Raw genomic sequence first — 22,590 nt, 5'->3', positions numbered from 1 at the left:
CTAACAGGTATAGGGTTTTTTTGGGGGGTGATAAAAAGTTCTGAAATTCATTGTGGTGATGATTGCTCAATATTGAGAATATGCTAGCACCACTGAATTAATACACTTTTAAAGGGTAAATTTTATATGTGAATTATATCTCAGTAAAGCTATCCAAAAAGCGGGGTTGGGGGGAGGCAGCACAGGATGACAGAAGCACTGTAGTAAAATTATACACGAGAATCATGAGATTGCCAGATACCCATCACAACTGGAAAAGGCTTCACAAAGTTCCCCTTCACCACGAGGATGTATGGGATCATCCTTATGAACTGATGCTCACCTTACCGTATCCATAAGCTGACTCTATCAGTAACTTTCTGTGATGCTTTTTTCTGTCGGACAGGTTTCTAGTTTTTTTTTAAAGATTTTATTTATTTATTTATTTATTTGACAGAGACACAGAGAGAGAAGGAACACAAGCAGGGGGAGTGGGAGAGGGAGAAGCAGGCTCCCTGCTGAGTAGGCAGCCTGATATGGGGCTTGATCCCAGGACCCTGGGATCGTGACCTGATCTGAAGGCAGATGCTCAACGACTGAGCCACCCAGGCGCCCCTGTTTCTAGTTTTTTAACCCTCTTCTTTTCCCTAGCCCTTATGGGACTAAGTGAAAAATAATTCCTGGACAAAAAAAATGCAGGAAGTCAGGCACATAGTATTATATTTTGGGGGAAAGGATTATAGATTAGAATGTAAAATATGACTATGGCAGTGCACGTTTCTGCTGCAAGCATTACCAGAAAGCTGGTACTCATTATTTACCATGGCAGAGAAGAATGTTCAAGCCAGTAATAATGTTTAAAAGGAAGACATGTTTCCATCAAAGTCTCCATGTGTCAGAGTTACTATGTCCTTTTTCATCCCCATGGCCATGGGTAGATTCAGGGCTGTCTTCCACTCACCTGGACCAGTGAGCAGCCTGATTTCCTGCTTCCTGTGTGACCTTCCCTGGGAACTCACCGTCCATCACACTGCCTGAGCTACCTCTCTAAAATGCAAACATGAGGCAGTGCAACCCAGGGCATCATAGCCTGGGTCCCAGTCTTGCATGAAGGCCTCACTCCCTATGACTCAGTCATTTTAGTTAAGTTAATTCATCTTTCTGTGAATCGTTTCCCCCTATTTTTAGGGAGGACGAAATGAGAGCAGTATGTCAAAGTGCTTAGTCCAATGTCTAGCTCAAAGCAGTCAGTCACTCTGAGCTCTTATTATTACACTTATATTCAAATGCTTTGTTTCTACATAATGAAATGGAATCATTATCAATGAAATCTAACCATCAGTCATGCAGGAACCTCTGCAATCTAACCCAGTTTGTCTTCTCCCTGTTCACAACCTTCTCTAAATGCATCTGGCAAATTTATGACTCCCAGTACTTCTCAAGCTCTTTCTCTGTCATTCCTGTATCTCTAGTCAGAAAGGAAGACCATAAGGCTATGAAGTGACTGAAGTTTTTCTCAAATTCCTCCTTTCTCCATGTTCTGAGAACACTGTAGGGGGTTGAGAGAAGTTGACCAAAGGGAATTATATTTTATAGGAAAAACAAACAGGACCCCTGGTGGACTAGAGAAGAGGAATGATGGATACAAGAAGAAAGGAGGGCTTCTAAGCTTAGATCTGGAACAACTGGGCCCATGGTGGTGCATTTATTGATATGGAAAAACCTGGAGGGAATGAAGCTCTGAGGGGCTAGTAATAAAGACATCCATGTTAGTTAGGTTAGGTTTGATCCACCAGTCAGATATCCAAGTAGATTTGGTAAGTAAGATGTTGAATATGTGAGTCGGGGTTTAGAGAGTGGTCAGGGCTATGGATATAAAATGGGGAGTCATAACCCTATTGGTGGTGTCATTGGTGATAACTTTGGGGAACCCAGGGGACCAGCAATGTTTAGAGCTCAGCTAGAGGAAGAGAAACCTGTTAAACAAAAACATGTGAGTTCACTCCCCTAACACGTGCTTGAAATTAAATACTGTCTTATTTATCTTTGTGCCTAGTAGTATTCATCATAAAAATCCAATAAATGCTTGTTAATTCATTTCAATTCTAAAAGTAAAGAATGGTAGCCCCTTTAACATCTCTCAGCTATACACTTCAATGATTTGGCGACATTTGCAAAATAAGCATGAAGAAGGACTCCAACATCTAGCTTAGGGTAGAATATGGTGGACAGTTCCATGACTTCTAGAGACAGACTGGTCCTCGCTACCTCCTAACCTCTTCCTATCCCTTTCCCTAGGGTCACACTGCAAAGGGCATGGCCCCAGTGCTCATGTGGGGATGGCAGAAAGCCCAGGATCCCAGCATGGTCCTCTAGGCTGAATACCAGGGGGCTTGAGAGAACAGCAGCTGCTGGAACATATGGGTGACCAGTAGGAATTCCCCTTAGTTTTGGACCGAAGCACCTCCATGTACACAATACCCAATTTTCTGAAAGGTTGTGTGAGAAACTTTCTCTAGTATCTTGTTATGTTTTTCCCATTGACTTTCACAATTTAATATCCATATTTTTCTGATCTCCTCATTCCTGTGACGCATTTAAGAATTTGTAAATCAAGACACATCCCTTTTTTTTCCCTCTCTCGTTGATACTGTTCTGTTTAGGGCTGCATCATCTTTCACCTTGGCAAGTTCACTAGCCTTCTATGCAGTCTCCCCACTCCCAGTTTCTCCCCACTCTGCCACCAGAATAACCACACCAAAGCATTTCCCATTAGGGTATCCACCTGCCAAGAACTTCAGCAGCTTACCCATTGCTTACTGAAAAAAAAAAAAAAAAGATTCCAAAATCTTAAGGTTGGTGTTCCAGGTCCTCCACAATCTGTCATTTCCAGGCAACCTCTCCAGCATTACTGCCCATCAACCATACTCTGGGTTAATTGAGCAGGCCATCCTTTTCCCCACAAAATACTTGCTGTGATTTTCTTTTTTTCTGTATCTCAGCACCTGCCATTTCATTCACTTAGGATGCCTCATCTGTTTCTACATCTGTTAACATCCTCCTCCTTAAGTTCCAGGAAATGCCGCCTTCTTCAAGGAGATTCTTTAGTCACCTCATTGGAGGGAGGAGTCCTTGTCTATACTTCTGAAACAACTAGTGTTTATTTTTTTAAAGGCAGTTATCAGATAGGTGATGGTGATGATTATGATAATGATGAAGATAGATGGTAGATAGATGATAGATAGATAGATAGATAGATAGATAGATAGATAGATAGATAGATATAAAAGTTTTGTTTGTCTTGGGACTCTTACTTTCAATTTCAACATGGTGTACCTACCACAGCATAAAGAAGGAACTCTAACAATATTGACTGAATGAATAAATGAGTCACTCAATTAACCCAGTATAATTAATCCCCCCCTCTATTAGTTTATCCATTGTATGATTCTAGGTCTTTATATATAGAATTTTCTTAAACTGGGGGCTCTCTATGGGGCGACATGAAGTCATTACATAGTTGACTTCCTTTCACAAATACCAGTTGACTACCTGGTATGTGGCAGGTCTTATGATGGATTCTGAGAAGCAAGTTTTAAATAGGATTAATGCATTCCTGCCCTCACAAAGTTTACAGATTCATGGAGCTGTGATCACCATTAAATAATGAGGGCACATAATAATCTAGAGGTGTTTCCAGGAAGAACTGATATGGAAGCTGAGACCTGAAGGAGGCATAAAAGTTAGCCAAACTAAGCTGTATGTGTGTGAGGCTGTGAGGATGAGAACACAAGGGAGGACTTGTGAGGAGGCTGGGGAGAGCATGGAGAGAAATGAACAGGGTAGGGAAAGTCTTTATGGGAAGAGAGCAAGAATCAGAAAATTAAAGGGCACTTCTGGAGTGCCTGGGTGGCTCAGTCAGTTAAGCCACTGACCCTTGATCTCAGCTCTGGTCTTGATCTCAGCTCTGGTCTTGATCTCAGGGTTGTGAGTTCAAGCCCCACACTGGGCATGGAGCCTGCTTAAAAAAAAATAAAAAGCATTTTTTTTGTTTGTTTTTAGAGAGAGCTAAAGGGGGGGGAGGGGAGCAGAGAGAGAGGGAGAAATAGAATCTTAAGCAGGCTCCATGCCCAGCGTGGAGCCCGATGCAGCAGCGGGGCTCAATCTCACAACTTTGAGATCATAACCTGAGTGGAAATCAAGAGTCACACGCTTAACTGACTGAGCCACCCCAGGCACCCCAAAAAGGGGATTTCTTAGGGCTGGAGAGTAAGTGAGTGAAATGGAGGAGATAAGATAGGGGAATGGGCAGTTTCAGACATAAAAAGCACTCTGAGATGTGAAAAATACACTCAAATACTCATAGGTCTTTGGAGGATTTTGAGCAGGGCATTGGAGGACCAGACCACGTCTTTCGAAAGATGGCTCTAAATTCATGTGCCAAGTGGATGGGAGGATCTGGGGGCAGGAGCCCTCGGGAGCAGGCTCATACAGGTAGCTCAGGCTGAGAGACCCTGCCTGGCCCTTGGCCCAGGTCCCTGCCACAGCCGTAATCGCCGTCTCTGCCTCTCCCCAGGGCTTCCAGGGCAGCGGCTGAGGAGAGCTTACCAAGGAGCACCACGCAGTAGATGCTGAGATATCGCACCCACGATAAGAAGCAGTAACATGGCAGCACCTGTTTGAAAGGCATTCAAAAACAAGACTCCCTTTAGAAAGGAACAATGTCCAAGAAAGGGCGAAATAAGGGCGAGAAGCCCGAAGCGCTCATCGTCGCCCTTCAAGCTGCCAATGAAGACCTCAGGACCAAGCTCACAGACATCCAGATAGAGCTGCATCAAGAGAAGTCCAAGGTGAGTGAGGCCACCTGGGGCCACAGCCTTGAGAACGGCTCTGGCCCAGCTCTGCCTGCTGGTCTGCCCCAGTGGCTCCTCTCTGCCAGTTGCCATGGAGAGCAACAACTCCTGTCCTTGTGGAGAGTCTCTTGTGTGTGGCAGGAGGGACTCGAGCACAGGATTCGCGGAAGGTGAGGATTACATGCTGGTGAGACTGATGCGTGCCTCCTCAGGAAGCCAGAGCTAAACATTGAGACAACCTGCACCCCCACTACCTCCCATCACTTGTATGACCCTGGGCAAGTTCCACTCTGCCCTCTATGGGATCTCCCCGCTTTGGTACAGAGCAAGCTTTCTAAAGTACATCACATCAGGTCACTGCCCTGCTCAAACCCTCCGTGGCTTCCTACCTTTCTCAAAGTCAAAGGATTTTCCCTACCACTACAGGATGTTTCTTCCTCCTGTCTTTGACTCCTCTCCCACTGCTTCCCCAACCCCCCCATGACTCTGTTCCATCCTCTTTGCTGGATCAAGAGATACGCTGATCACATTTAGGGCCTTTGCCCCTCTTCCCCCAGGCAGCTGTATACCTGTTTCAGGTGTCAGCTCCAGTACCTTTCATCTGCCACAGTGTCCAAGACACAACACCTGCCATGTCCAGTTACTCCCACAGTCTATTTTGATTCATTTCATAGCGATTCATGTATTTATCCATTTCCTTGTTTAGTGCTTTTTTCTACCATCCAGTGTTAACTCCACGAAAGCAGAGTATCCCTAGAGCTTAAATAAATGTCTAGAACTGAGAAGCTTAGCATGGGTTTGTTGAATGAGTAGAGGAACAAATGAAAGGTGATTCATTCCCTTATACCTTAGCTTCTTCATCAGTAACATGTTACTATCTCATAGAGCTGTGATGAGGGTCAAATTAGACAAGTATATAAAGCAGTCGTGATGATTAAATGAGAAAATTCCTATCAAGTGCTCAGAGAGATTCCTGGCACATGGTACACTCCTAAACAGTCGTAGTAATAGTCTTCCTAATACGCTTCCTAATATGCATGTTAGTCGTTACTAACTAGACTTAGGGCAGTCTCTTTACGTCTCTGAATCTCATCTCATAGTTGGATATGCTAACACTTACCTCTCCAGAGTGATGTGGATCAAATAGGGTCATGGATAGGAAAGCATTTTCAAATACCCGACACACATAAGACATTTTTGCTCTCTGCAAATCAGAGACAGCCGTGTCAGCACCAAGTTGCCTTATTTAGATAACTCTTTGAATAGTAACAAAAATAAATGTTCCTGATGAAGCTGTCAATCAAAAACCAATATCCTTATTCTTTTTTTAATCTATCTCTTCTTCCTTGACATTACTATTAAATTTTAATCATTTATTTCCCCAAAAATCTATTTCTCCTGGTTTCAGCAATAATACAGCTTGGATCGCCCAGTGCCCCTTGCCTCCTATCTCAGCTAAGCCTTATAAACCTTGGATAACCAGACCCCAGTGTAAAATTTGTGGAGGAAGTCTTTTTCCATGAAGCTAAAAGGAATATGATATCATAAAAGCAAACAAACAAAACAAAACAAAACAAAAACATTTGTTTGAGAGTCAGAAGACCAGGGCATTGTGTTTATCCCTCCTCGGGGACAAATTGAAGTGTCTCAGTATCTTGATCTGTAATTCAGATGACTGAATCTGTTTCTCCATATCTGTAGCTCTCAAGCCTCACTGTGCATTAGAATAACCTGGGGGAACTTAATTAAAATTGAGACCTTTGGGCCCACAGTCCGCGGATTTTGATAAAGCAGGCGTAGTGAGGACCAGGACTTGGAATTCTAGCAGATGGTCCAGGCAGTCCCCACGGACGTAGTTCTGTGTTGGCAAACACAGCACTCTTAAGATTCCTTCCAGGTCTGACGGTCTAAGAACATTTCATTGGTTTTAACTTTCCCTGGGGCAACGTCACATTTCAAGGGAGGCAGACTCCTTTAACTGTAGTAACGACAGGATGACAAACTACATTCATAGGGAGAAGCCTGTCAGTCTAGAGACTGGTAACTATAAACTGACACTGATTTACAGAGAGCAGACTCATGAGGTTTCAGAAGGGCAGAGGTCCTGCAGACCCTACCACTGCCAATTTTCCACACATTCAAGCCTTTTAAAAGGGGTAAGTAACTCTTGAGCCTGGACTGGGCTGCCTGTTTATCCAGGGCCTGGTCTCTAAGGTGGCAGGTCAAGCATAATCTTCCCTTCCTCAGACAAGAGCCTGAAAGTCAGTCTCATGCATAAAAGCACTGTCCTTAACCTTCTCTCTGCTGACTATCCCCCGTCTCCCTCTCCGTGGCAGTTAATTATGATCCCAGCACAGGGACTAAAACAAAGCCCCATTGCCTGTCAGCAGCCTTCCCCAAAGAGCAAAGGGAATTTAGAGGGCAAGCAAGTCATAAAGCAGTTTTATTAAAATAAATATGATTGTGTTTCCAAAGGCCCAGGCTTTCAGAGAGAGAATATAAACAATGCCAAGATGTTAATTCATATTCTCGGTTTGGCTCCTAGGCTATGATGATAAAATGACAGTTCAGCTATTGGGAAATGGGCTAGTTAAAGAGTGGAAACCTTTGAAGCCATGGAGCATTACTCATTTTTCCAGAAAGACACATCACCCCTTGACATTTACAGAACACACTGCCGACAGAGCAGAGGCATAAATGCTTTAAACTGATTATATAAATAGCTACACTTTATTGAATGTTTACTATCTGTCACATGCTATCATAAGCACATTTCATCCTGACATAATCTCACCTCTTTCACATACCACCTGAGTGACCCTGAGCAGGTTACAAAAATCCCTTGGTGTTTTCCTTTCCTCATCTGTCAAATGGGAGAATAGCAGTGTCTACTTCATATGGATGTATATGTGTGTGTCGGTCTTGAGCAGTTAGTTTGTGTCAGGCATGTTAAGTATTATGATTCAAGGGGCACCTGGATGGCTCAGTTGGTTAAACATCCAATTCTTGGTTTCGGCTCAGGTCCTGATCTCAGGGTGCTGGGATCGAGCCCCATGGCAGGATCTGTGCTCACTGTGGAGACTGCTTGTCCCTATCCTTCCCCTTTTGCCCCTTCCCCCACTCAAGCTCTTTCTCTCTCTCTCAAAGAAATAAATAAAATCTTTTTTTTAAAAAATATGATTTAATTATAGGTGGGCATTGTTATCCCCATTTTACAGATGAGGAAACTAAGATTCAGTGAAGTAAAGTAATTCACCCAGAGTCACATGTTAGGAGGTAGCAGAGCTAGTTCTTCGAATCCCTTTGCCTCTCCTTCAGAGTCTATGTTCTTGTTTTCTTTTTTTTTTTTTTAAAGATTTTATTTATTTATTTGAGAGCGAGAGCACATGAGAGGGGGGAGGGTCAGAGGGAGAAGCAGACTCCCTGCCGAGCAGGGAGCCCGATGCAGGACTTGATCCCAGGACTCCAGGATCATGACCTGAGCCGAAGGCAGACGCTTAACCAACTGAGCCACCCAGGCGCCCCGTTCTTGTTTTCTTTTTTGATATATTTTCCCTAGTCTTATTGAGATACAACTGATATATAATATTGTATTCATTTTAGGTGTACAATGTAATGATTTGACACATGTATATATTGTAAAATGATTACAACAGTAAGTTGACTCAACACCCATTTCTCACAGTTAATAAATTTTTTTCTTTTGATGAGAACTTGTAAGATCTCTCCTCACAACTTCAAAATATACAATACAGTGTTGTTAACTCTAGTTACCATGCTGTACATTACATACCCAGAACTTATTTATCTTATAACCAGAAGTTTGTCCCTTTTGACCCCCTTCACCCATTTCTCCTACCCCTAGCTCCCTGCCTCTGCCTCTGACAACCACCCATCTCTTCTCTCTATCTGTGGGTTCAAGTTTTTTAGATTCTACATATAAGTGAGATCACATGGTATTTGTTTTTCTGTCTCTGACTTATTTCACCTAGCAAAATATTCTCAAGGTCCATCTGTGTTGTTGCTAGTGGCAGGATTTCCTTCTTTCTAATGGCTTAATGATATTCCATTGTGTGTGTGTGTGTGTACATAGTATATACATATTATATAACATGTGTATGTATGTAATATGTATACTTTTTCTTTATCCATTCATCCACTGATGGACTTAGGTTGTTTTCAGGTCTTGCACTACCTACGCTCTTAAAAAATGTGAAGGTCGGGGCACCTGGGTGGCTCAGTCGTTAAGCGCCTGCCTTCGGCTCAGGCCATGATCTCAGGGTCCTGGGATCGAGCCCCGCATCGGGCTCCCTGCTCTGCGGGAGGCCTGCTTCTCCCTCTCCCACTCCCCCTGCTTGTGTTGCCTCTCTCGCTATGTCTCTCTCTGTCAAATAAATAAATAAAATCTTAAAAAAAAAATGTGAAGGTCTTGAAAAAACTGGAAGCCTTAGGCAAAGGAAGAGAGCATATCAGAAGTTTACTCTCCACTATTTTTTTTTTTTTAAAGATTTTATTTCTTTATTTGAGAGAGAGACACAGCGAGAGAGGGAACACAAGCAAGGGGAGTGGGAGAGGGAGAAGCAGGCTTCCTGCTGAGCAGGGAGCCCGATGCGGGGCTCGATCCCAGGACCCTGGGATCATGACCTGAGCCGAAGGCAGATGCTTAACAACTGAGCCACCCAGGCACCCCGTTTACTCTCCACTATTAAGCAAATTTCAAATGAAGAAACAAAGTGTTGGGAGTGGGGGTACGAACATACTTGAATCCTTCTCTCCTAAATGTCTGCATTTCCACTGCAGGGAAATGAAACAAAAAGACTAGACATAATCAACATCTAATGAATAGAAATTTGTCTAAAAGATTTGCCAAGCAGTGATAGGAATAAGCAGGTAAGTAGGTCATTCTAACTGAACTCCAAGCTTAACGCCCAAGAAGGTGGAACCAGGGTGCGGAGAGGAGAGAACACACAGTGGGGCCTCAGTGCCGTGTGTACTTGTCATTTCTGAGCCTGCATTTTTCCATCTATAAAATGAATAGATAGTGAGCAGTAAGGAGGTGCTATGGTCCTTCCAAAATGGTAGGGATTGGTCAGGGAAGGCAACCGTGTGCTCTAGGTCTTCTGGCACTGAGACAGCTCTCAGGACCCGCAGGTGTCAGCCCCACTCTGACCACCTGGTCCAGGTAACGCTCTGACATCCATTTACTCTATCACATCACCCTGCTCTTATCTTCGGCATAGAACTCTGTACTGCCTGAAGTGATTTTGTTCATTTGCTTGTGCATTGCCCACTGCCTAACTGCCCCCTGCCTGTCCCCAGTAAAATGTAAGCTTCTTATGCGTAAGAGACCATGTCTTCCTAAGGAATCCCCTAAGGAAGGCGTCCTCCGTGCTTTGAATGCTGCCTGGCATGCTGGAGACACTCAGTAATACTTGTAGAAAACATTTTCATGTGTCCGTTTAAAAACTTTCCCAACAACCACATGGCATAAATACTGTTACAGTATTTATTTTGATGGAAAAGCCCGGGCTTGGGCAAAGAAAGGATTTCCACCCAGGTCTGTCTTTTTTTTTGGACCGGCACTGTAGCCATTAGGCTTTGGTATTTTCCTCTGTTTGTCTCTCCTTTGGACAGCGTGAGGCCATGATCTGCTGCCCAGGGGTGTGTGAGCTCACTAGGGATTGCTGTGAGATGTGGAATCCACCCACTGATTCCCTAGGGCTTCCTACTTTCCCGCAGAGGCAGCCTGCAGTCTCGGTGAACCCCACAGGCACAGTGACAGAGGGCTTGGAGGCCGAGGAGCAGACAACAGGGCTCCAGGCTGGGGGCAGCAAAGCAGCAGGCCTGAGTGGCAGGGTCTGGAGGAGTCAGCTCCGGACAGGAGTTTCCGCTCCTAGAACAGCCCTCAGACTGCAGAGCACTTTTAGTCCTCCCAGCGAGCCTACTGTGTATTCCAAATTATATTCCAATTTCACTGAGAAAGAAAATGAGTTCTAACCGTTTAACTGATATGCTCCCAGTGACACAGCGAGTAGAGGAGCCAAAATGGGAATTCCCAAATGACCTGGGTAATGCTGAGTATCTTGTTGCCTCTAGAACTCCCAGAAAATCAGCCAAACCTTGTCCTCAAGTGACTACTCCAGAGCCTCCATTTTCAGCGTCCCAATTTGGGGTGCAGTATTTCTTGCTTTATGCACCTTTGGTTTTGTTTTCAGGAAGCGTTGTGTCTAAAAGTAAGAAATGAGAAAATAGAAGCCTTGGTACCTCTGCAGATTGTATAAAATTTCCCCTATACACAACCTTCGTATGGTGGCAGCTTCATATCTCCTGATTGCGAGTTACTTAGTGCCCATGAGACTCCCTGCGTGCCTACTGTGAGTTTAGATCTCCCGGAACGTCCGGTGCACATAATGCACACCAAAGCTTATATGTTAGCTTGTCTTGTCTAAATAACCTCTCAACTTCCTCACCTTGGACAAGGCCATCCAATTTTTCATCTTAGATTTCTAAGGTCACATTAAAGCTCAAACATCACCATCTTTATCTTGGCAGAATTTACACTGGCTTTCAAAGGCCAGACTAGAAAGGAAAATATCACGTGAGGCCCTCATGGGGTAATAGTCATGAATGTTCCTCCTGACACAGTGTAAGCCCTCCCCAGTAGGATTAAATTTTCCTAGTGATTTTTTTCTTCTGTGAAACCTACAGGGGAGAAGGGATTTGGGATCTGTATCTTTCGAAGCCCTGTTTAGGGTTCATCCCCTTACCCTGTCCCTCCCCACTCCTGCACACACATAATCTGAGTTTCTTCCAAGTTAAGATTAGATGCCACCAATGCCAGGGAACTCAAGATATCCTCAGGAGACCCAATTTTACCTTTGTTTTCAAGGTTTCTGTTAGGAAAATAGTTATTATGGTCTTAATAATATAGTAATAGTCATGTTAGTCTTATCCAGATAATATGGGTTCTTGCACTTACGTCCTTGGCATTAATATAGCATTGCATGATATAAAAATATCAATATGTTGCCAATATTCATCAAAATTGATACTGTACTATTTAACCATGTATTAATAATTATTAATCTCCTAGGTGTTCCAGCCTTTCTGAAGGACTTTTGATACATTATCTAAGTCAGCCCTCACCATGACCATATGACAATGAGACCCCCAATCCCAGTTTACACATAAGAAAATGGAGGCTGGGGGACGTGAACAGCTTGCCAGAGGTTTCAGAATGAACAGGGAGGGGGCACCTGGGTGGCTCAGTTGGTTGAGCCCGACTCTTGGTTTTGGGTCAGGTCATGATCTCAGGGTGTGAGATCGAGCACCTCAAGAGCTCCGAGTCAGGCTCCGCACTCATCAGGGAGTCTGCTTCTCCCTTTCCCTCTGCCCCTCCCCCAGCTAGTGTGTGTGCTCGCGTGCTTTCTCTCCCCCCCAAAATAAATAAATAAATTAATTAATTAAAATAAAATAATTAACAAATTTTTTTAAAAAGTGCACAGGGAGGCCTGGGACCTGACCCAAACTCGGCTCCTGGCCCATGCTGGGCACTAAGGAGCCTTCTTCACGCTGTGCTTGGGCAGAGACTTGTCCTCACCTTTCTCATCTGAGATTCTGATGCACAGATACTACCTACATCACAGTGCTGCCAAGGGTAAATGCGGTGATGTTTGTGAAGCCATTAGAAAGCTGTGTAACTCACAGTAAGCCCTCAATAAACGCTATTATGTGATCCAGCAGAAATGTTTCAGAGAAACATTTCCACTTATCAAAATTGATTCTTTCTTCTACTAAGTATTTTTTTCCACTTCAGGTATTATCTTTATATTTTTCATTGTTAGTCAGGAGTAGTTCTTTCTATTTTTGTGTATGATTTACATTAAGATAGTAAATTCTATTTTCTTACTGGTATAATCTGAGCTGCAAATAATTTTCAGAAAACAGTTTTACTACAAAAATTTTAATTGGCTTTTTTCCTTCCCAAATGTCAGTCACATCCTTTGTGTCTCCTTCGTAGTGAAACACTTCTCCCAAGCTTAAAAAAGAAGTCATACCTAGAAATCCTGCAAAAATGCCAGTTTCCATGGCAACCAAAAAAAGCAGACATGAAAAATGCCAAATGTAATCAATCAGTGCCTTTGAATTTTCTTTGGGTTCTGTGGATTCCTTTAAGTGATGGACAAGAAGGCCAGTGTTTGTATTTGTTTTTATCTTCAGGCTGGGATATATTTTCCATACATCTGTATTTTCATTTTTTTCTTTTTCATTCATCTCCAGTGTATATGCAAAAGATCAGTGCTTATAATTTGAGAGAAATGACAGGATCACAGAGTGAAACAGTCTAACGTGCCTGTCAAGAATTTGACATAAATAATTTCGGGTCATGAATATCTCCTCTTATATCCAGTAATAATATTACCTTGCATTTCATAGTACTTTACAGCTCAAGGTTCTCTTCCATGCATTAGCTAATTTAACCCTAAGAATAATCCCATTATGGGTAGTTTTTAAGTGTAATCAAAGAGCCTCAGAAGGATAAAGCAACTTTCTTAGATATAGCAGACTGTGAAATCAAAATGTAAACCCAGAATTCCTTATCTGTTGTCCATTTTTACCAGTTTTTTATCGTTCCCAGAAGAACTGATAAAATTTCCCTTAGTAATTTGCTACCTGACAGCCCTATAGTCATGATACTGTTGCAAATGCCTAATGTAAATACATGCTGCTGAAATTGATGATGGCTAATTTCCTATTACTTGAGTTAGAGTTAACTTTCCCAAGGTGTGGATGCAAAGTAAATTATCAGAGTTCCTAAATCAGTGAAAAATAAGGCCTCTTTTTTCACAAAAACTGTATTATTAGAAGAGAAATCAGCAAACTTTTTCTGTAGAGGGCAAAATAGTGCATATTTTTGACTTTGTGGGCCAGTCTCTCTGAGACTGCTTAACTCCATTGTTGCATAAAAGCAGCTGTAGGCAATATGTAAATAGAAGAGCATGGCTGTGTTCCAATAAAACTTTATTCACAAAAATGGAGGCGGGAAAGTATTTGTTCCATGGGTCATGGTTTGCCCACCCATGGTAGAAGATACTCACTAGAGTTTAATCTAGAAAAATGGGGAGTAAGATTTATATTGTCCTTACGGAAGCACTGAGAGAAATATCGAGTAGAGGACAGGCATTCTTACATGTGCATGGTGTACCCTGGGAAGGGATGGATGCTCTAGGAAAAGGGGTTGCTCTAGAAAACCCTACAGATCTGTGTTCTCTAAGCTATATGACAGGATATATTAGTCTTGCCTCTGGTTAGAGGGCTAGCTAGGGAAACATACTGGCATACCTTCTTTAATTGCACACACACTCGGGCTCCTTATCATGTGCTGTGCTGGCAACTACTGGGTAGACAAAGATGAACAAGGCTCATCGGCAGCTCTCTAGCAGTTTGCAGCGTGGAGTAGGAGCAGGAGAAGAGGTGATGAGGACAGACAAGCATACAAAAAACCATAAGCATGGCATAAAGAAAAATGTGGAAAGGAGCAGTAAGGAGGTTTTAGCAAAGTGCCCTGAAAAGACATAGGCAAGGAGAAATGAGGTTTGTCCTCATTTGGTGGTCAGGGGTGGCATGAGTGGAGAGGGCGACATCTAGCTGGCCATGAGGGATGAGAGGATCCCAAAGGAAGCTGAGGGAAAGGCAGGTCAGGAAGAGGAAACCGTAGGCATACAGGTACAGAGATTCAGGGCGTGTGCAGGGAAAAGTATAAGCCAGGGAAAAGCATAAGCCCCGGGGCCTGCAGCGCGGGACAGGTGAGGAGAGGTACAGGGAGAAACAGAAATGGGAGCTGGGAGTCCAACCAAATCTTCTGAGAGCCGGAAAGGCAAAGCTGAGGTGTTGGGGTTTTACTCCACAACATAAAGGAGCCCTGGGTGATTTTTGAGCAAGTACATAAATTGGATCAGAACTGGGCTTTACTGGAGCACCTGGGTGGTACTGTTGGTTAAGCATCTGACTCTTGGTTTCAGCTCAGGTAGTGATCTCGGGATCAGTATAAAAATTATTGCTGAGGTTTTTACATTCTTTACCTTACACTAAGACCTCAAAATCTGGTGTGTATTTTCATTTAGAGCAAGTCTCAGTTCAGACTTGGGATATTCCAAATGCTCATTGTAGCAAGTGGCCACCGTATTGGACAGCACAGCTCTAGAGCATATGTAATAATAAGCATCCAGGAAGGGACCCTGGCCGAAGCTGGAGGCAAGATCAAAGACAGTCATTTAAGGATACCCATTTATTCTCCCAAGTCTCCTTGTGCCCTAAGTTCTTTTAGAATAACCAACGCGGTGGGCGCCTGGGTGCTCAGTTGGTTAAGCGATTGCCTTCGGCTCAGGTCATGATCCTGGAGTCCCGGGATCGAGTCCCGCATCGGGCTCCCTGCTCAGCGGGGGGTCTACTTCTCCCTCTGACCCTCTTCCCTCTTGTGCTGTCTTTCATTCTCTCTCTCAAATAAATAAATAAAATCTTAAAAAAAAAAAAGAATAACCAACGCGGTAATAATTGCTGTGCCTTTAAAATAAAATATTCATTAAATTGCCATGAGGACTTAGAAAATCCTGTTCTAGCCAAAGGTAGGTACTGTTAAGGTAAGTAGAATCTCACACACTTTACATGATAATTACAAGAGCCTCTTAACATTTTTCAGCCAGAGAGGCTCCTCACAATTATTTCATGAAGCTTTCCGATTTTACAAATGTCAGAGACCCAGTTTCACTGAACCGAATATTACTCCCGGGGTTGCCTAATTCCTCCCTTTTTCCAGGTGACTGTGTGTGTGTGTGTGAGAGAGAGAGAGAGTGAGTGTGTGATTCTACGGTACATGACAGAGGCAGAGAAACAAAGACAGGCAGCTGAGACGAGGAGCGGGGAGGAGGACAGTAGTAAAGACCATTTGCTAAGAGGCTTCTCCAAGCTACACATGCCAGGGCCCCACCCTGATCTACTGAATCAGAGCCAGACTCACAACCAGATTAAGGTAGTGCCATGGCTAATCTCTAAGGAGACCCATATTATCATCAGAAATAAAGCAAAACACAGGAGATTTTGTTTAACCAAAATACCAGAAAGGTCTAAGGGTTAGAAGGAATACTTTATTAAACTGCTTGGAGGGTTAGTTGGTGGGGGTAGCGGGAGAGGTTGCTGAGTGGGGCAGGGAAGGACACAAAGGGACATCCGTGGAGCATGCAGAAGTAACAGCCACCAGACCCCTCGAACAGAGAGATGGCCCAGTGAACTGCAGTGTTTGGGGCTGGTGTGTGTGTGTCTGCATAATGTTTGGAGGTAGAACTAAGTTGCCATAGGAAAAACAGGTGAGGTTGAGGATATATATCAGCTGGCTTCATTTCCCCCATTACAGCAGCCAAAAAAGAAGGGGGAAGCAGGAGAAATATTTTATAATATCACTTTGGGCACCATTTTATTAGTCTGATCATAATATTCAACCCTGAACGGTCCTAAGACACCCACGTTTATCAGCTTGCACCTAGCCAGGGATATGTGGTCTAAAAAGCTCTGCAGGTGATCTGTTTTGGACTTCTCCCCACCAAGGTGAAAACCGTTATAGCACTATGTCCTAATTTTAATGTGCATACAATCACCTGGGGACTTGTTAAAATGCACGTCCTGATTATAAGTCTGGAAAGGAGCCCTGGATTCTGCATTTCTGACAAGCTTCTGGGCGATTCCTGTGTTGGTTGTCTGCAGACCACCAATGGAATAGTAAGGCCCCCAAACATCAGATTCTGTCTGCACCAAATAATACAAGCATCCCCAGGTATCTCCTCCTTTCCCACACTATATTCCCAGCTTTGGGGCCTGTGGTTCCGTCCCCTCAGAGCACAGAGAGGTGAGGAATTGGGGGAGCCCAGGGCTCTGAGCTACAGACCCTGCTTGGGAGCACCTTTCCTTTGAGGCTCACCTCGTTTCGTCCTTTCGCCTCTCTGCCTGTAGGTGTCTAAGCTTGAAAGAGAGAAGACTCAAGAAGCAAAGAGGATTCGTGAGCTGGAGCAGCGCAAGCACACGGTCCTGGTGACAGAACTCAAAGCCAAGCTCCATGAGGAGAAGATGAAGGAGCTGCAGGCCGTGAGGGAGAATCTCATCAAACAGCATGAGCAAGAAATGTCAAGGACGGTGAAGCTGCGGGATGGAGAGATCCAGAGGCTCAAGTCGGCTCTGTGTGCTCTCCGGGACGGCAGCAGTGACAAAGTAAGGACAGCGCTCACCATTGAGGCCCGGGAGGAGGCCCGGAAACTGTTTGATGCAGAGCGCCTTAAGCTCTTACAGGAAATTGCGGACCTGAAAACTGCCAAGAAGCAGGTGGACGAGGCTCTCAGCAATATGATCCAAGCGGATAAAATCAAGGCTGGGGACCTTAGGAGTGAGCATCAATCCCACCAGGAAGCCATCTCGAAGATCAAGTGGGAGTCAGAACGGGATATTCGGAGGCTGGTTAGTAACCCAGGGCAGTACGTCGGTGTACAATCATTCTCTTTCCAGGTTTTAGAGCGCCATGGGTATGCTTCTACAGGTGTTTCTCATGAGTGGATTATAAACAGTGCTCACCTCCTGCCTAGCACTCTGTCCAAAATGCAAGATAGGTCCATAGGTAGGTAGGTAGATAAATAGATAGATACGCCCAAGCCAAAATTGGAATTGTAAAGTGTAGAAGATATTGGAATCACCTTTCTCATAAAAACTGGATTCTTCCAGCCTCACATATATGGAGAGTATCTATTCAATGACTCCTGTTTTCTTGAATGTCTATAAAAATATTCTAAATTATGAACTCTTCTAAAATCAACATGTTTTGTGGGCTTTCTATTTATAAAATGTCACTGGGTTTTTACAGGGATGGGGAAAGTTTCTCTGGCTTTCAAGGTATCTGAAATGGCAGCCACTGAGAGCATCCTGAATGATTCACCTGTCTTCTTTCCAGGAACTGTGTCTGAAAGCAAGGACTAGAGCTATAAGAACCCTAGTCATTTTTAAAATAGATCTTCTTTCTCAAAATAAACAAGGGCCATTCAAAACAGTGGCCATTATAATTTTTAAACTATTCCTAAGTAGTTTATTTGCTATTGTCAATTTCCAAGACTTACTTCAAGCAATAGGGTTGGATCTTTCTTTTTAATACGTATGACCAAAAACCACATTGATCTCTCACTATACCTAAAAACAAAACAAATATGATTATTGCATAAAAGCCATAATGTCCTAAGTTGACCACGTCTAATTATTTTAGGAGAAACATTTACATGCATCTATATTCAGAATGTTTAGCATTAGTTATATCTTAGTTCTGTCTTGTCAAATTACCCCTCACCTGTTAGAATGCACTTTATGCTTTTCTAACAATAATATTTTCTGGCCACCTGGCTGGCTCAGTCAGTGGAGCATGCGACTCTTGACTTCAGAGTTGTGAGTTCGAGCCCCATGCCGGGGGTAGAGAGTACTTAAAAATAAAATCCTTAAAAATAATAATAATATTTTCTTAGGAAAACTACACTTTCCTTTTGTGTCTGCCAATTCTAAGCAATTATTTTGTAAGAACTCCATTTATGTTCCTTGGACCATATCTCTAGGATTTCGATTTTAAGTAAAAGTGGTTACCATAGAACATTTTAAAAAACTAAATGTGTAATTTTCTTTGTACTGCAATACAGCGTGACTGTAAAATGTTGCCTTTGCCACACTTTCCAAATTCTTTGTCTGCAATTCATTCTGTTGCCCTGGTTGACAATAAAGACCAAACACAGTGCAGAAATATTGGTCTCTGCCCTGTCTTTGGTTTTTGAAAAGACAACAGCTGATGAAGAAAGAACCAGGACTATGAACTCTGGAGTCAGCAGGTGGGTAAATGAAAAGGATGTTGTACATCAAATATTTGTGTTTGTTGATGGTTTTCAATATAAAGTCTGCAAGTATATCCGCTTGTTGATCTGTAGTTTCTTTCTGTGAATTCCTTTTACCAGCATAATGATCAAGAAGACAATGCAGTCTTTCTTAGTAACAATGTAAAATCTAAGGTACCTCAAGAGTGGTTAAAAAACTGGATGCAAACAGAATAACATGAGAAGTTTTTCAGTAGTACAGATGCCCTTGTCTTCAGTTTTATCTTGTTCTGTCACTACCCCCACACCCAGCTCCATTTTTGGAACTGGAAGGGAGAGAAATGAGAGCCATTCTGTTTAGAAAATTTCTCCAGGGAATTCTGGTAGGCACCCCTTCCCATCTAAGAACTAGAACTTTGGAAGATTTTCAGTATTCTGAAGCCAGGGTCTATGCTTACAACCACTATGCAATAGAGACTCATCGACACTGATTACTGGATATTCTACAGAAAACTACCTTGGAAAGTGCTGGAAGTATAAGGATAATGTGGGGATCATTATTGCATAGCCTATTAAAATGGGCTCTGGAGTCAGAAGTCCTTGGTTATCATCTATAAAATGGTGATAACAGAACTTGTGTAGTAGGATTGTTATAAAAAGAGGTAAGATATGTAAAGCTCTGAAGATAGTGCCTTGCATGTAGTAAAAAATTAATAAATTTTAGTTATGATGATGGTGATGATGAGAATGACTATATGGGCAGTAATGGAGTAATTTCCAGCAAGTTCATTTAGGTAGGGTACATCAGAACCAACTAGGAGCACAGAGGTGTGGAGCCACGGTAAACTGTAAATGACATCGGAGATGACAGGTCTAACAAATAAATATACTACCTAGTTAAGAATAACACTGGATTCAAATCTTCTAGAAGAAGGTAGAAACTAAAGACCATGCTTTCATTCCAGAATTAACAGGACAATGTTTGACTACTCACCAACTTATCAGATAATATCACAGGACCATGCAGAATTTAGCCCCATGGACTTCCAAAATTGATCTAAAATGTAATCCTGTGACTGGGAGGCATTGGCTCGCAGAAACTTAAATGTGGAAAAATGGGACCATGCATCACTTTTTGTTCCAAATATATACATAGGCAGATTTATATGAGGAACACAGCAAAGAATGATCTACACAAAGTGATTTGTTATAAATAAGGAGATATTTTTATAAAGAGAACAGTATAATATCATTTGTATTAAATGTCTCTATCCTATCTCCATTTTGAATATTCTTATGGAATATAATGAAATGAGAAGTAAGATTTTGCCTGATGGTTATGCTCTCTTCAGAAATTGTTTACAGGCATTAACTTCCCTAGCCCTCACCAGGAATGGCACAAATTTTTCAGTCCAATGAAACTCTTGATCAGTTGATATCAAATGCTTACGGCCTTTAGTTGACAAATAATTCTGCGACCCTGCTGAGACTTAATAGAAGTGAGTGCTGGGATCCATAAATATGTCCCACAGATATAGGAGGGGAAACAGTGGCTAATATTACCAGGTGTTTCCCATTCCTCTTCTTGTCCCGACCGTGGTTTTCTGACAGTAATGGTAAAATGGTTGCCTTATCTGTTTGCTCTGAAATGTGGAAAGGAATGGAAAGATCCACATAACGTGAACCATGCTCCAAACTCACACCTGAATTCACTCCACATTCGCCACCTGAATGCAAACATACTGGTCTTAGGAACTGACTAGGCTCCTGGAAAGTCCGCAGCTTCGTCAGCAAAAAATGACCAATTCATAGTGCCTCCTCCTAGTTAAAGTGAACTAAAGTCTCTTCCTCCAAACAGGAGGAAGATCAGAAATTGTCCTGGGAAACACTGTAATGGAATACTGAGTATCTGTCTTTATTAACACAAATGACCCATTTTATTTTATTATTTTTTTTTTTACCAATGACCCATTTTAAAGTTAACCTCTCTAAATCCAACCAACCTAGACTATTTTAAACAATATACTGAACTAAAGCATCTACCCAGGATATATCAGAGAGAAAAAGTTACTTTCCTTGATACCTAATTATCCAAGGATAGCCTTTCATTACACAGTGTTGCCTTGTCTTGTTCATAAATTCAGTATACCTGTCACAGTCATAATTTTTCCCCATAACAATCAGCGGAAAGAAGTTAAACTCCTACCATTGTAAAAATGCATTTTTTTTTTACAGCATTGTTAAATAAAATGTCCTGGGTGTCATTTAATTCAGATGGATGAGATTAAAGCCAAGGACAGGATCATCTTCTCCCTGGAAAAGGAACTGGAGACCCAAACTGGCTACGTCCAGAAACTGCAGCTGCAGAAAGAGGCGTTGGACGAACAGCTCTTTCTGGTCAAGGAGGCTGAGTGTAACATGAGCAGTCCGAAACGAGAGATTCCAGGAAGAGCGGGAGACGGCTCCGAGCACTGCGGCAGTCCTGTAAGTCTGTCCGAGCTGAAGCGAAGAACTCAGGAGTCATCTTTTATTTAGCTTCCAAGTTGTACTTTTCACTTAAGCTCTTTTCCTGTTTACTACAAAGAAATCAATTCTACCTCCTCCTATAAAACCAGCTAGTATCTTGGGAATAGGGTTTTCTAAACTCACAGGCACCAAAGTGGTCTGCCCTGCATTAGCAGATCACAAGAGAATTACAGGTCTTTTTAAATCTTGCATAGAATTTTTCTACCCACGCGATACCTATCCAAACTTTAGCCTATTATAAGAGTCATAAAGTAGATGAAACTACTTTGCCTCTTGCCAAGACTGGTAATTTTCCCTTGTGTGAACCGTTGGGTTGGAAATTGGCAAAGACGGTTGTCATCTAGAGGGGTCAAAATGTATGACTATATAAAAAACTGAACCGCTTAAATCATCATCTGAAAGTTTCTAGTCCGATCGAACTTGCTACTCATTACCCTGGATTTTCATCATTTTATAGGAGAAATTATTTTCAGAACTGCAGGCATAGAAATCAGCTTGTGTATCGTTGGCTTTCATAACTTAGCTGCTAAAAAGATGAAAATGTATTATTTAGGAACAGAGATAGGTTCCAAAGTAGTACTTAGAACCAAGTAATGAATAATTTATGAATTGGTATTCAGGATATATATATCCCAGTAGGTGGCGGAATCAGGATTTAGCAGATTTAAGTTTCAGTTCTGTCCCTGACACTTACCTGCAGTGCAGCAAAACTGTCAAGAGAATGGGCTCTAGGGTCAGACTCTTTAGTTCAAATTCTGGATCTGCCACTTACTACATGACCTCAGGCAGATCATTTTCCTGCTCAGAGTTTCCTCATCTGTAAAAGAGAGGCAATAATGGGACTCCGTAAGGCTGGTCGGAGGTCTAGAAGAAATGGTCTGTAAAATGTTGAGCACAGTGTCCGGTTCATAATTAGCATTCAATAAATATTAATTATTGATCTATTGATAGTAGCCACAAGACCTTGAACGAGTTATGACCTTCCTGAATCTTCAGGAATAAATCCTCTAGAATTTTATGAATCTGGAGATAAAATGTGTGGGAAACTGCTTTGTCAACAGTGCAGCACTATCAAAAATGTAAGATGATAATGGAATTGCAAGTCTGTGATGGTCCTATGGACGCTAGAGCATGGAATTAATCCATGAGAGCCATGTGTAAAGTGATCCATGGCAATTATGACAGTGGGGAAGCCAGGAGCTCTGGGCAAAATGTACCAGCAAAGGCTATCTTATAATCTACTGCGTTTTATACGTGAAGGTAATGCACCAGCCTTCTCACATTGACCTTTTTCTCCAGGAGTATGCAGGAATTTTCAAAGCCCAGCCCTATCTTCTATTCTTTGGCTA

At 42.5% G+C, this 22,590-nt stretch overlaps 1 protein-coding gene across 1 annotated transcript in view; it reads left to right on the top strand.

Annotated features, from left to right (window-relative positions):
- The window catches only part of JAKMIP2 (janus kinase and microtubule interacting protein 2), a 161,550-nt gene that overhangs the window by 89,261 nt on the left and 49,699 nt on the right, over positions 1-22,590 (top strand). The window contains exons 2-4 of the mRNA XM_054511997.2: positions 4,556-4,829; positions 16,836-17,333; positions 20,990-21,199. Coding sequence (XP_054367972.1) covers positions 4,701-4,829; positions 16,836-17,333; positions 20,990-21,199 — 837 coding nt within the window. The 5' untranslated portion in view covers positions 4,556-4,700. The remainder of the gene's footprint in view (positions 1-4,555; positions 4,830-16,835; positions 17,334-20,989; positions 21,200-22,590) is intronic.

This window comes from Mirounga angustirostris, unplaced genomic scaffold, assembly GCF_029215605.1.
Source record: "Mirounga angustirostris isolate CCGP_5_RB_7025 unplaced genomic scaffold, mMirAng1.0.hap1 SCAF_7, whole genome shotgun sequence".
Taxonomy (NCBI): Eukaryota; Metazoa; Chordata; class Mammalia; order Carnivora; family Phocidae; genus Mirounga; species Mirounga angustirostris.
The sequence above is the reverse complement of the archived record's forward strand: the minus strand, read 5'-3'. Positions and strand labels throughout refer to the sequence as shown.